General features: G+C 38.2%; 1 protein-coding gene across 4 annotated transcripts in view; it reads left to right on the top strand.

Moving 5' to 3' along the window:
- STAG1 (STAG1 cohesin complex component) overlaps positions 1 to 15,824 on the top strand; it is a 413,034-nt gene that overhangs the window by 237,844 nt on the left and 159,366 nt on the right. For all 4 annotated transcript variants that reach the window (XM_055382952.2, XM_055382953.2, XM_055382954.2 and 1 more), the window contains one exon: positions 13,723 to 13,874. In XM_055382952.2, coding sequence (XP_055238927.2) covers positions 13,723 to 13,874 — 152 coding nt within the window. The remainder of the gene's footprint in view (positions 1 to 13,722; positions 13,875 to 15,824) is intronic.

Here is a 15,824-nt window from a genome sequence, read left to right as displayed (position 1 = left end):
TTTGTTTCCTTGCAACCCCCGCTTCCCAGGCTCAAGCGATCCTTCCACCTCAGCATCCCGAGTAGCTGGGACCACAGGTGCATGCCACCACATCCGGCTAATTTTTTTGTAGTTTTTGTAGAGTTGGGATTTCGCCATGTTGCCCATGGCCTTGAACTCCTGAATTCAAGCAGTTTGCATACCATGGCCTCTGAAAGTGCTGGGATTACAACTACACCCAGCCTGCATTTTCATTTTACTTATCTTTTGGCTCTCAGGACCCATATTCTGTTTATTAAATTCAATAATTATTTTATAATTTTTAACCACACAGATTGTTTCTGGTTTCTGTGGTTAAGATGTGAAAATTTTAGAGCAATCTGGTATTATCAAAGAATAGACCATGTAGTATAAATAATTGCTCTTCCTTTTTGTGTTTACATTTTTTTATATTGATTTTTCAAAATTCTTCTAGAGTTTGACCTTTTCATTGCTTTGTACTTTTACTTTGTCTTACTTTACTTTTTCACCGTTGTGTTTTTCATCCTTCCTCCAGATATAAAATCTTTATTCAATTTTCTAGGGTTTGTATATAATAGACTTCTGATGTTCTCGTGGGATTAATGCCCAATAGTTGGTGAAATCTGCAAATACCACTATATCATGTAGTTTTACCCATAAAATAAAGTATAACTTTAAAATGTAATTACTTTTTTGAATCTGTATATTTAGGTCTAGAATAACTTGAAATTTTCTAACTATTTTTTCTTAGTATTATTGTCTTTTACGTTCTATCATCGGTTCTGAAAATTAGCTTTCTTTTGGCAGCCAGTTTCTGTAAAGAAACAAGGATCTTAAAAATTGCTTTATAAGCATTACATATCTTGAATTTATTAACTTGGTGACTTTGGACAAATTATGTAACTCCTGTGCCTTTCTTCGTCTTTATAGCATAGATACTAATAATCCTTCCTCATGGTAGTATTGGGAAGCTTAAATGAAATAATTTATCTTTTGTTTCCTGAGTCATATAGATGAAATAATTTTTGTTAAATATGTAACATACATGAGTCACTTAGTAATTGTCTAATGTTGTTTGTTGTTGTTGTTTTTGAGATGGAGTCTCACTGTGTTACCCAGGCTGGAGTGCAGTGGCACAATCTCGGCTCGCTGCAACCTCCCCCTCCTGAGTTCAAGTGATTTTCTTGCCTCAGCCTCCCCAGTAGCTGGGACTGCAGGCGTGCACTACCACACCCAGCTAATTTTTGTATTTTTGGGAGAGACGGGGTTTTATCATGTTAGCCAGGCTAGTCTCGAACTCCTGACCTCAGGCAGTCCGCCCACCTTGGCCTCCCAAAGCGCTGAGATTACAGGCCTGAGCAACCATGCCCAGCCCAATGTTGTGATTTTTTTTTTAAATTATACTTTAAGGTTTAGGGTACGTATGCACAATGTGCAGGTTTGTTACATAGGTATACATGCGCCATGTTGGTTTGCTGCATCCATTAGCTCATCATTTACATTAGGTATTTCTCCTAATGCTATCCCTCCCCCTGCCCCCACCCCACGACAGGCCCTGGTGTGTGATGTTCCCCACCCTGTGTCCAAGTGTTCTCAGTGTTCAATTCCCACCTATGAGTGAGAACATGCGGTGTTTGGTTTTCTGTCCTTGTGATAGTTTGCTGAGAATGATGGTTTCCAGCTGCATCCATGCCCCTGCAAAGGACATGAACTCATCATTTTTTATGGCTGCATAGTATTCCATGGTGTATATGTGCCACATTTTCTTAATCCAGCCTATTATTGATGGACATTTGGGTTGGTTCCAAGTCTTTACTATTGTGAATATTGTCGCAGTAAATATACGTATGCATGTGTCTTTATAGTAGCATGATTTATAATCCTTTGAGTATATAGCCAGTAATGGGATCGCTGGGTCAAATGGGATTTCTAGTTCTTGATCACTGGGGAATCACCACACTGTCTTCCACAATGGTTGAACTAGTTTACACTCCCACTTACAGTGTAAAAGCATTCCTGTGTCTCTACATCCTCTCTAGCATCTGTTGTTTCCTGACTTTTTAATGATTGCCATTCTAACTGGTGTGAGATGGTATCTTACTGTGGTTTTGATTTGCATTTCTCCGATGACCAGTGATGATGAGCATTTTTTCATGTGTCTGTTGGCTGCATAAATGTCTTCTTTTGAGAAGTGTCTGTTCATATCCTTGTGATTTTAATATAGAGAACAGCTAAGCTTATTTGGTTTGGTTGTAAAGAGGGCACGGAATTTGAAAAATTTTTTAACATACTTTTCGTTTTCATATTGTACACTAGAATATTTTCAGTGTATATAAAATTACATATACTACTTACAGAGAATTCAGAAAAAGAGAAAAGTACAAAAATAAAAATTCTCTATAATGGTACCATCTTATGACTATGCCATAACTTGTTATTTTAAGTTTCTTTGTCATGTGTACTTGTGAAGCTTTTTGGTTTTATTTTTAAACAAGTGTTCTGATCAATTTTTTGACTTTTTTTCTTTTAATTTTTTAAAATTATGCCTCATTTTCTAAAATTTAGATGCTATTTAATTGTTTCTGCTGTTTGAATTTTTTGTCTTTCTTTTTTAGATCCCCTGTTATCTTTTGTTTTCTTTCTTTCTTAATTTATTCTCTCCTTTCTGTGTAGCATATTTTTTTATAGTTTCTTGAGAAAAAGACAATTTGGGAAATATGTATTTGAGACTTTACGTGCCTGAAAAACATGTTGTAGCTTCTTGCTTAATAGTTTGACCCAATTTAAATTTCATAATTGAAAATTTTTTTTTAAGATTTTGTTTCTCGTTTCCAAAGTTGCTGTTGAGAAGTCCAGTGCTAATTTTGGACTTCTGGTTGTGATCCTGTTTCTTGTCTTTGGAAGCTTTGCGGATTTTTTTGTTTGTTACTGAAATTTCATGATGATATCCTGAAATTTTGTGATGATACACTGTTATGTATGTTTATTTTCCATTTCTTTGTCCTTTCTGTCCACTGTGTTACCTCATGTTTATTAATTTTGAGTATCCGTTTACATTTCTAAGAGTTCTTTCTTATTTTCCAAGTCTTCCTTTTTTTTTTTTTTTTTTTTCGAGACGGGGTCTCGCTCTGTCACCCAGACTGGAGTACGGTGGCACGATCTTGGCTCGCTATGACCTGTGCCTCCTGCGTTCAAGGGATACTCTCCCACCTCAGCCTCCTGAGTAGCTGGGATTACAGGCATGTGCCACCATGCCTGGCTAATTTTTGTATTTTTAGTAGAGATGTGGTTTCACCATGTTGTCCAGTTGGTCTCGAACTCCTGACCTCAGGTGATCTGCCTGCCTCGGCCTCCCAAAGGGCTGGGATTACAGGCATGAGCCACTACACCCAGCCCAAGTGTCCCTTTTTAAAAATATTCTGTGTTTCATAGATAACTTTTCTTTGATGGTATTAATTATTTCTCTGAGGTTTTCTTCTGCTGTGAGTCCTAACCTTTTTTCTTCTTATTCTCTGCTTTTTAAACTGTCTTTCATATTGGACATTTTCCTCAAATATTTGTTTCTTGGGTCTGTAGTTATTGTTGATAGTGAGATACTAAAAAGCTCAATAGCAGAGGGGTGTGTGTGTTCACCTCTGGCATGATGGGACATTGACTCTGGCTTCCAGATTGGTGAGCATCACTATCGAGCAGTCTGGTGGTCAGTTAGTTTTTTTTTTATATAGACCCTCAATTGTTGGTAGTGATCATTGTCTTTCCTGGAGAAGTTCAGCCTCTTTGCAGAAGGATCTTCCAGTCCACTTAAGCTTGGCTGCTGTCTGCTCTTTTGGAGTTAGACAGAATGAAGAAACACTCAGGGCACTCACACAAACCAAACATAATCACTCACATATGTCTGATGACTCTGGATTTTTGGTTTATTTTCTTGAGAAGATAAATGTCTGGACTTCCAAAATGAATGTGTCATAAAGGAATTGCTTGACTGCCTGGCTTGGAGTAGAGACTTGGGGATTTAATTGCTTATTATACAGACTTTGAGATAATATTCCTATTTTCAGACCATAACACACTTCATCTTCTATGGAACCTACTACTTCTAATAGCTGATGGTGTCTGGATTCTACTAAGCTAAAATAGCTTATTTTTATTTTCAAGACAGGGTCTTGCTCTGTCATCCAGGCTGGAGTGCAATGGCATGAATACAACTCACTGCAGCCTCAACCTCCTAGGCTAAATTGACCCTCCTGCCTTAGCCTCCTGAAGCTGGGACTACAGGCATGTGCCATCACACCTGGCTAATTTTCCTTTTCTTTCTTTTTCCTTTTCCTTTCCTTTCCTTTTTTTTTTTTAATTTTGTAGAGAAGAGGTCTTACTGTGTTTCCTAGTCTGGTCTCAAATTCCTGGGCTCAAGCCTTCCTCCCACCTTGGCCTCCCAAAGTGCTAGGATTATAGGTGTGCCCACCACCGCACGACCAGTGCTTGTTTTTCTTAGAGATATGGTTGTCATGCTTTTTCTACCCTTTCTGTGACTTTAAATGCTGTCTGCTCATCCTCCTGCTGTCCATATTAATATATTCTTATATTGTGGTTAGGGGTTACATGTATTTTCTGAGTTTGTTGAAGATGAAGATTGATTTTTTAACTTTTATTTGACGTTCAGGGGTACGTGTGCAGGTTTGTTATGTAGGAAAGCTCATGTCACAGGGACTTGTTGTATAGATTATTTTGTCACCCAGGTATTAAGCCTAGTACCCATTAGTTACATTTCCTGACTCTCTCCCTCCTCTAGACTTCCATCCTCCATTAGACCCCACTGTCTGTTGTTTCTGTCTGTGTGTTCATGTGTTCTCATCGTTTAGCTCCCACTTATAAGTGAGAACATGAGGTATTTGGTTTTCCTTTCCTGCATTAGTTTGCTAAGGATAATGGCCTCCAGCTCCATCCATGTCCCTGCAAAAGACACGATCTTGTTCTTTTTTATGGCTGCAAAGCCTTCCATGGTGTATATGTACCACATTTTCTTTAACCAGTCTACCATTGCTGGGCATTAAGGTTGATTCCATGTCTTTACCAGTATGAATAGTGCTGCAGTGAACATGTGCATCCATGTGTCTTTATGATAGAATGATTTATATTCCTTTGGGTGTTGTATTAGTCTGTTTTCATACTGCTATAAAGAATTCCCCTAGACTGGGTAATTCAGAAAGGCAAGAGATTTAATTGACACACAGTTCTGCATTGCTAGGGAAGCCTCAGGAAACTTACAATCATGGCAGAAGGCAAAGGAGAAGCAGGCACATTCTTCACAGGGCAGCTGGATGGGAGTGAGTGCAAGCAGGGGAAATGCCAGAGGCGTATAAAACCGTCAGATCTCAGGCCAGGTGCAGTGGCTCATGTCTGTAATCCCAGCACTTTGGGAGGCCGAGACCGGTGGATTACTTGAGGTCAGGAGTTCGAGACTAGCCTGGCCAACATGGTGAAACCTATCTCTACTGAAAATACAAAATTAGCCGGGCGTGGTGGTGCGTGCCTGTAATCCCAGCTACAAGGCTGAGGCAGAAGAATCTCTTGAACCTGGGAGGTGGAAGTTGCAGTGAGTCAAGACTGCACCACTGCACTCCAGACTGGGCGACAGAGCAAGACTCTGTCTCAAAAAGAAAAAATAAAAATAACCTAGCTGGGCATGGTGGCGTGCACCTGTAATCCCAGCTACTCTGGAGGCTGAGGCAGGAGAATCACTTGAACCCAGAGGGCAGAGGTTGCAGTGAGCTGAGATCGCACCACTGCATTCACAGCCTTGGTGACACAGCGAGACTCCACCTCAAAAAAACGAAAAAAACAAAAAAACACATCCCATCAGATCTCATGAGAACTCACTATTGGCTGGGTGCAGTGGCTCACGCCTGTAATGCTAACACTTTTAGAGGCCGAAGAGGGCAGATCATTCGAGACCAGCCTGGCCAACATGGTGAAAGCCTCGTCTCTACTAAAAATACAAAAATTAGCTGGGCTGGTGGTGGGCGCCTGCAATTTCAGCTACTAGGGAGGCTGAGGCACGAGAATCACTTGAACCAGGGAGGCGGGGGTTGCAGTGAGCCGAGATTGCACCACTGCACTCCCGTCTGGGCGACAGAACGAGACTCCATCTCAAAAAATAAGAAAAAAAATTCAAAGAACTCACTATCATGAGAACAGCATGTGGGAAACTGCCCTCATGATCCCAGTTACCTCCACCTGGTCCCGCTTTGGCATGTGGGGATTATGGGGATTACAATTTGAGGTAAGATTTGGGTGGAGACACAGAGCCAAGCCATATCAGGTATATACCCAGTAATGGGATTGATGGGTTGAATGGTAGTTCTGTTTTTAGGTCTTTGTGGAACTGCAACACTGCTTTCCAGAAAAATTGTTTTTTAAGAGATAAATGGATTTGTTAAATCTATGTCATTTGGAAACTGGTAGTTTGTCATAAGATCCCTTTTAAAAAAAATAAGCATTGTAAAAATAAAGTACTATAATCACCTCTCTCTTAAAAAATCTAGTTTGTTCCACTATATCAGACATATTTACAAGGTGTATAACAGTAGTTTTCAAAGGTATAGTAGGTATCACTAAATATAAATGCAGTTTTTTACTTTTCAGTTTTATGTTTAGCAAGACAGAAATGCAAATTGTTGGTTATTGATTAAAAGGGTCAATGTCCTCCGACTTCGTTTTAGGCATCCCATTTCCTGATGAACTCTCCTTTTGTTCCAGTGTTTTCTTCTGTGTTTCCACTCTACTGTTTTTTTAATTGTGATTTTAAATACTTTGACACTATATTTTTAATGTTCTTCACACTCTTCTTGTCCTCACTGCCTTTATTTTTCCCACTTAGATTTTATCATTCTTTATTATAATCACATCCTCCTTCATACCGTCAACTTCCTTGCTTCTGTCTTCGTCTTTCATATTCCGTAGGAAAACCCCATACAACCATCCGTCCCATACCTGCAGCAGAGCTGAAAGTGGCTGGAGAAAAATACATACCATAAGGGCTGGGCTTTACTTTTTTTTTTTTTTTTTTCCAAGTGGTCCTTTAATGCTGCCTAGCAATCCCCTTAGTGTATTATACTCCAGGGTTATTTCCACATCCTAACAAAATTGTTTTATACTTTCTCCTCAAAGCTACATTTCCTATCCAGTCTTCACATTTAGCTGATTATCTTGCCTGTTTAATCGGATAGTCGAAAGAGAATCCTTCAGGGATTAAGCCTACCTACCTATCTAGCTGCAGTTATACTCTTATCCTCTATCTGTTTTCTTAACTACAGTGGCCTCTAAGGCCAATGCTTGTACTTGTGCAGTGAATCTGATCCCTTTTCACCTTCTCAAGAACTTTGTGTCTCAAGTTGTTCTCACTCTCATTACTTCAAAATTTCTTTCTTTTATTAGATAACTCTTATTATTTTGCTAACAGCTCCCATCTTTTAGGAACCCTTTGTGTCAGTCTGGGTTCCCCCAGAGAAACAGAACTAAGAGATATTCTTACATCTTTCTCTGTCTCTCTGTCTCTCTCTCTGTCTCTCTCTCTCTCTCTCTCGCGCACACACACACACACACACACACACACACACGTACACACGTTTCACTGATGTGGCTCAGCACAATTGTGGGAACTTGCAAATCGGAAATTTGTGGGGTACTCCAGTAAGCTGGAAATCAGACAGGAGTCGTGCAGTCTTGAGTCTGAGATCTGTGGAGCAGGCTAGAAGCTCAGGATTTTATTTACTTATTTATTTATTTTAGAGACAGGGTCTCACTCTGTCACCCAGGCTGAAGTGCAGTGGCACAGTCGTGGATTACTGCAACCTTGAATTCTGGGTTTACGTAATCCTCCCACCTCGGCCTCCCCAGTAGCTGAGACTACAGGTGCACATCTCAATGCCCAGGTAATTTTTAAGTTTTTTGTAGAGATGGAGTCTTGCTGTGTTACCCAGGCTGGTCTTGAACTCCTGACCTCAAGTCATCCTTTCACCTCTGCCTCACAAAGCACTGGGATTACAGATGTGAGCCATCATGCTCAGCCTAGGACTTTATGTTGCAGCCTTGAGGCAAACATTTCCTCTCTAGAAAACCTATTTTTTCTCTTAAGCTTTCAACTGATTGCATGAGACCCACTCACATTATTGAGGGTAATCTCCTTTATTTAAAGGAGATTATAGATGTTAACCATACAAAATATCTACAAAATTCCTTCAATGTGATACCTGCATTAGTGTTTGATTAAGTAATTGACCGTGATAGTGTAGCCATGCCTGGACACATAAGACTAACCATTACACTGTACCTTGTTCCCTCACGTTCCTCTAGCCCCAGTTTCATTTTTTTCCTTTTCTTTATAGCAAATCTCAGAATTATTTATATTCACTCTCTCCACTCAGTCCTCTCCTATTAGGTTTCTGTCTCTACTACTTCACTACCTCTCCTGTTGAGGTCAGCAGTTAGCTTCTTATTGCCCAAATCAGTGAGCAGCTCCAGTTGTCATCTTTTTTTCTTTGGAAAGACACAGCTACCATTTTTTCTCCTTGGAACACTGTCTTCACTTGTTTTCTGGAATACGACATTGTCCTGGTGATTTTAGAAAGCTAAACTGCAAATATCGAGTTATCTTGACACTCAATCTTCAGACAGGTTTTTTTAATGTATTTACTCCTTATTGAATAAAGTGAAAACCAATTTCATAGACATTATTTTTATTCAAAAATAGTGATGAGTAGGAAAATAATATAGTCACATGATTTAAAATTCAAAGTAGACCAGGCACTACCGTTCATCCCTGTAATTCCAACACTTTGGGAGGCTGACGTGGGAGAATCACTTGAGGCCAGGAGTTCAAGACCAACCTGGGCAATATAGTGGGACCCCCATCTCTACAATTTTTTTTTTTTAATTAGCTGGGCATGGTGGTAGCTGTAGTCCCAGCTACTCAGGAGGCTGAGATGAGAGGATCACTTGAGCCTGGTGGGGGTCGAGGCTGCAGGGAGCTGTGATTGCACCACTGTGCTCTATTCTGAGTGACAGAGCAAGACCTTGTCTCAAAAGAAAAAAAACAAGTAAAAAAATTTTATATGGTGAAATGTTACTCTTTCACCCCTGTCTCCGACCTTCAAGTTAACTTCCTTGAAGACAACCAAAGTTGCCAGTTTCTTACATTTTTCTAAACATGTTATATGCAAATAATAGCAAATACACATTCAGTGAGAGGCAATATGGTGTGTTTAAGAGCTGGGACTATGGAGCAAGGCTGCGTATACTCAAATTCTATGTCCACCAATTGCTGTGTAACCATCAAGTCTTTTAGCTGATCTGTGCCTCAGTTTTCTCTTAATGTGAAAAGGGACTAATAATAGTACTTCCTTCGTAGATTAGTGAGTTGTAAATGAATAAGTATGTTTATACGGCTTGGAAGAGTGACTGGCAAGTAAAAATAAATAATACATTCTTTTGCACAAATGATAGCATATACACACTGTAAGGCTATCTTGTCTGTATTTTTCCATTAACAAATATCTTGGTGATCTTTTGTTTACAACACACAAATAATACCACCTTTTTCTAATTTCCATCTAGTTTTATGGTTCTGAATACCAGTGTCTTTGATAATGACTTCCAAATGTGTGTCTACTAGGCATTTCCACTTACATAACTAATAAACAAAAATATTTCTAATTATCTTTGCCCTTTCTATTTGTCTCATTTCCTTCATTGTAATCTAACAAATTCTTTCAGCGGTATATTCTTTTTCTTTTTCTTTTTCTGTTTTTTTTTTTGAGGTGGAGTCTTGCTGTGTCTCACAGGCTGGAGTGCAGTGGTGCAGCCTCAGCTCACTGCAATCTCTACCTCCTGGGTTCAAGCGATTCTCCTGCCTCAGCCTCCCGAGTAGCTGGGATTACTGGCATGCGTCACCACATCCGGGAAATTTTTATTTATTTATTTATTGTTTTGTATTTTTAGTAGATACGGGGTTTCACCATGTTGGCCAGGCTGGTCTTGAACTCCTGACCTCCAGTGATCAACCTGCCTCAGCCTCCCAAAGTGCTGGGATTACAGGCGTGAGCCCCCTCGCCTGGCCTGGTATTTTCAAAATACACTTCATATCTAACAATTTCTCTCTACCTATTGCTGCCACCTTAATCTAAGCCAGCATCATTTCACTGAGTTGCCAAAGGCAAAAACCTAAGACTCATTATTGCAAACTTTGAGCAAAATATTTTCAGCTCTGCCTCACTGCTCCTATTTAGTCTCCCTTCTGCCAGTTTTACTCTCCTATACTCTGGTCACACATCAGTTTAAAATCTAATTCAGACTATTTCACATCACTCCACATTCTCTAGGATATCTTACCCTGCTTAGATTTAATTCATGAGCCTTAAGGAGAGGATAGGTTAACTGGATCCTAGTAACTCTCTTATAATCTGGCCTCTTCCTTCCTTTTAAGTATCCTCTTCTGCCTCTGACTACCTCTGTGCTCCAACCAGACTAAATACTATACTCTGTAGTGAGTACCCTCCTCCCAACAGTTTACCTTATAACTGTCCCTGGAAAGCTGTTCTGCTGTGGAATCACGTGACCATTCCTTCACTTCATGCTCAAATGTCAAGGTCTCAGAGAAGCCTTCCCAAATGACTGTCTAAAATAGCACCCCCTTCATGCTGTAATATTTTTACCGTACTTTTTCTTTATAGCACTAATCATTAACTGACGTGGTTTTTTCATTTGCATATTATCTATTCATTTATTGTCTTCTTTTCCTCACTAGAATGTAAAAATCACAAAAGGAAGTTCTTTGTTTTGTTCACTTGTGTATCTCTAATAACCAGAACAATGCTCAGTATATGCTGGATTGTTAGATGAATGGACAGGACTTTAAATAAGTGCTTCTTTAGCTATGATGAATGACTAGTTTTTAATTACGAATCTGTCACAACCTCGTACTTTTGTAAAATGCGGTGGAAATAGTATATATGTATCTATTAGTGTCATGTTATTAAAATCAACAGGCATTTAATTGTCAGATTGCTATAAAAATTTCTAAATGTTTTCAATTTTTTGCTCATAATGACCTTCTAATAAACTTGTTGTGGTCAGCACCCATTTGCAGACCACACTGTCAGTACCACTGTACTAGAACATATTTACCATTTTATAGTCAGCAGTTAAAATGTGAAAGCTAAATGAAGGACGTATTCTTCTCCTTGCTAGACAAGAAGAAGCCACTTAAGAGCTGATGTCACATTATGATGGCTGAATTCCTGCAGGATTATTAACTTACAAAAAGGTTTTTTTAGTAATACCAGGAAAATTTAATAAGTACCAATTCTATGCAGAGATAAGTCTTTTTCAGTGGACTCAGTTAAAACATCATAATCCTCATTTTATGTCTGTCATTTAATTTGAGGTTTGTTTTTAGTAGCTGTTTATGTGTTATTCAATGAAGTCTCAGTTTTACAGGTTTAAAAATATTTTATCTCAGTAAACACTGCTGTATTATACCTAATATGTTTCCGAAGATATATTGGTCATTTTTTACATGTCTTGTCTGTTTTAGTATGTTGATTGCTTTACTGTTTATGTATCTGGGATGGAAGGAGAGTCATTAAATAATGACATTTGGATTTTGGGATCTGGGTTCACAAGAAGATATATAGCTGAAAGTAAAAGCTATGAAGTTTTTAAAAATCCGTGCCTCAGTTTCCACTGGTGAATTGCAACCAGGGTTGGTGTTAATTTTAATGCTTTTCAGCTCCTGGATATTCAAGTCATTTTGCGTTAGGTATCTAGAGGTAGATACTGAATTAAGCTCCTTTGGGTGTCACTTCATATGCTCATAACAAACACTGATAAACTAGTATTATCAGCTTGAGTAGTTGGAATGCTCCAGATTCCTCTTGTCTTTGAGCTGTTCTCTTTCCTTATACAGTTTAATTTTACAAATTATTTTAAACTTTCATAGTGTAGTCCAATATACTACTACTGGCAACACACAAAACTCAAAATCACTGTCTTATATTTTGAAACACAAGAATATTTCTCAGTTTACTGTTTGAGACACTACCACAGGGAAAGAAACATTTTCATTTAATGCATTTCTAATGCAAAAATCCTGAAAAATCCATTTCTGGTCACTAATTTAAATAAATTTGTTTTTCAGGATTTTTGCATTATAATTTTGCATTGTAATGGTCACTAACTTAAACACGTTTGTTTTTCAGGATGTTTACATTTGTTTTTCAGGTTTTTTACCTTATATTTTGGTTTAAGGACAGCAGCAATTATTTAATAACATAGAACTGATCAAAATGTAGATAGAGTTTCCGAATAACAAATTGAGTATACGTGTAGATAGAAATACAGATACAGCATACATACATACTATATGTATTTAGAAAACACATAGGTTTACATATGTAATTAAGAAAAAATAGGCCGGGTGCGGTGGCTCATGCCTGTAATCCCAGCACTTTGGGAGGCCAAGGTGGGCGGATCACCTGAGGTCGGGAGTTCAAAACCAGCCTGGCCAACATGGTGAAACCCTGTCTCTACTAAAAAATGCAGTAATTAGCTGGGCGTGGTGGTGCATGTCTGTAATCCCAGCTACTCAGGAGGCTGAGGCAGGAGAATCACTTGAACCTGGGAGGTGGAGGTTGCAGTAAGCCAAGATTGCGCCATTGCACTCCAGCCTGGGCAACAAGAGCGAAACTCCAACTCAAAAAAAAATAAAAATAATGAAATTTTATAAACAGTGCATGCTTGTTTTTAATTATATGGATATGTTTGCAGATAAATGAATCAGTTCTTCTAAGGCACTGAACAGTTCAGTTTTTTTAATAACCGAATGTTCATACTTGCACATGAATAACCTAAAAGGAACAAAAAGGAGAAATTATTTACCAGCACAAACTGCCTTGTCCCTTTACCTATATTTCCTATATTCTCACTATCTCAATGATGAAAACAAATATGAATAGACAGAAGTTTGAGGTTTGTGTCATACCTGTTTGTCAGAGGATGTGAAACAAATTTGAAAGTGTTTAATAAGATTTACAAATACAAGTGAATGTTTAAAAGTACATTATCACTGTGGCTGGGGAGGATAGGTCAATTGGAAATTCACAGAGTACATTTTTAATGGACTTCAATGAGTTTGGTAGGATCAGTATGTTTTTCAGGGTTTGGAGGTTGTGCAACTCTCTGAGGTGAGGAACAAAGGGAGAGGACCATATGTGGGGGTAAAGATCACAAATTGATTGTAAACATCTAAAACATCTAAGGTACCTTTGACACATTTAAGTAAAGGTACTAAGGATGCATTTATATATACTCATATTTGATGATCAGAAGAGAGGTTTAGGCTTGATTAGTGTGCCCTTACATGTGTATCTTTAGGAGTGGGAGAAAGGAGTTGTTGAACATAGAACTGAAATCCTTTCTTCTGTTAGTTAGGATGAGGCTGTGTTTAAATGGAAAGTGTTAACAAGCCAAGCTGAGGTAGAGAAAATTATGTTGCAGATGAGTTTATTTCTATAAATTAGTTATCTTTTATTTAAACTTAAATTATGCCTGGGTTGTAAAACAGAAATTCACTAGTTTCATTTCTTCATCCATTGGCTTTATAAATTTGTAATCTTATATGGATAAAGTTTTGATTCATAGGTATTATAATATTTCTTCATTTCATAGCCATGAAGCTCATGACTGCTCTGGTGAATGTTGCCTTAAACCTCAGTATTCATCAGGATAATACCCAGAGACAATATGAAGCCGAGAGAAATAAAATGATTGGGAAGAGAGCCAATGAAAGGTTGGAGTTACTACTTCAGAAACGCAAAGAGGTAAGTTTCATGGGAACTGATGATTTTATGTTCTGTAAATGTGTGGAATGTATATGACATTAGTACTTTTTAAGTTCTCTGTAAAAAGGTTTATGCGTATATTTAGTTAGATTATTTGATGTCAGGGTTTCCAAATGAAGCTGGAGTGTTCATTGGTCATCATGTAAGTGTCGTCTGATGGCAGAAAGGAATCATAGAACACCTCTGTTTTTGAAAGAAGTTGGTCTGGGAGTTAGGCAACTCAAAAAGGTTATAAGGCTATAGCTCAAAAAGTATGATAAATACTGAAGTCAGAACTGTGAGCCAGCAAAGCTACATTTCCAGGAAAAAGCCAAAGGCTACATACTATCTTATATATAAGGCACTCCTATGAATAAGATTGGTCTCAGTTTTACAATGACTCCTGTGAATAAGATTGGTCTCAGTTTTACAATGACATTTTCATATGTGTTAAAAATGATTTTATACTGGTTTTTTTTTTTTTTTGGGATGGAGTTTCGCTCTTGTTGCCCAGGCTCGAGTGCAATGGTGCGATCTCAACTCACCGCAACCTCCACCTCCCCAAAAGCAATTCTCCTGCCTCAATCTCCCAAGTAGCTGGGAGTACAGGCATGTGCCACCACACCTGGCTAATTTTGTATTTTTAGTAGAGATGGGGTTTCTCCATGTTGGTCAGGCTGGTCTCGAACTCCCAACCTCAGGTGATCCGCCCACCTCGGCCTCGCAAAGTGCTGAGATTACAGGCATGAGCCACTGTGCCCGGCCTATACTGGGTTTTTAATAGGAAACATTTTTATTTATCCAATGCTACATAAAATCTTAGATCTGCACTATTAGTCTATCTTATAACTTGAAAAAAGAATATCACATTACTGCAAAGGAATTACATATGAATAATAACTTAATGGGTTTATAATAGGCAAGAAAAAGCAACGATGTTTTGATTATTAGCCATACTGTATTAGTTTGATAGGGCTGCTGTGACAAAGTACAACAAACTGAATGAATTAAACAAAATAACATTATTATAATCTCACAGGTTTGCAGGCTAGAATTCCAAGATCAAGGTGTTGGCAGGGCCATCCTCCCTCGGAAGGATGTGTTCCAGACTTCTCTCCTAGTGTCTGGTAGTTGCTTAACTGGTGGCAGCATAATTCCAATCTTTGCATGACATTCTTACTGTGTGTATGTTTGTCTCCAAATTTATTCCCTTCTTAAGGACATCAGTCATATTGGATTAGGGTCCTCTCCTACTCCAGTATGGCTGCATCTTAATGAATTAAATCTGCCACAGTCCTCTTTCCTAATTTCACATTCTGAGGTACTAGGGGTTAGAACTTCAATGTACAAATTTTTAAGGAACATAGTTTAACCCTTCACACAGACCATACTTGAAATATTATAGAAGTAAATACTAGAGCTGGGCTTTCGTAAGTACTGCTGACTCAGAAATGTATGCCTCTTATAAATTAATTAGTTTTTATATGATAAATGCAATAAAAGTAATTTTTAACACTTGGAGGAAGTTGCAGAAATTTGAATGATTTGCAATAAAAGTATTCCCAAACTTATTTTAGTAAAGCATGAAACAAAGCATACAGCAAAAGAATAAATCTGAGGGAATTTTGTCACATTCATGTATGTAGTAAAAGCAAATATTTCACTGAATATTACTATACAGTAAATTACAGAATAAATTAGAATAATAAATACCACCTTGAATGTAATTCAGTGCTGTTGTTGTTTTTGAGTAATAATAAACACAAACTTTAACTTTGATCAGTTTTGTTGCCTGAAATTTGTATCTTTGCCATAGATATTATTTATTTTGTTACTGTACTTCACCATAAGTAGCCAGGATCCTTTTTATCTTCTGTTATACCTCTTATTGGGAGCATGGCCTGCTGTCTGTTACAGGCTAGTGAGATGCAGAGTAATGTTTGGATACAT

This window comes from Gorilla gorilla, chromosome 2, assembly GCF_029281585.2.
Source record: "Gorilla gorilla gorilla isolate KB3781 chromosome 2, NHGRI_mGorGor1-v2.1_pri, whole genome shotgun sequence".
Lineage (NCBI taxonomy): Eukaryota > Metazoa > Chordata > Mammalia > Primates > Hominidae > Gorilla > Gorilla gorilla.
This window is presented reverse-complemented; position numbering and strand designations above follow the sequence as displayed.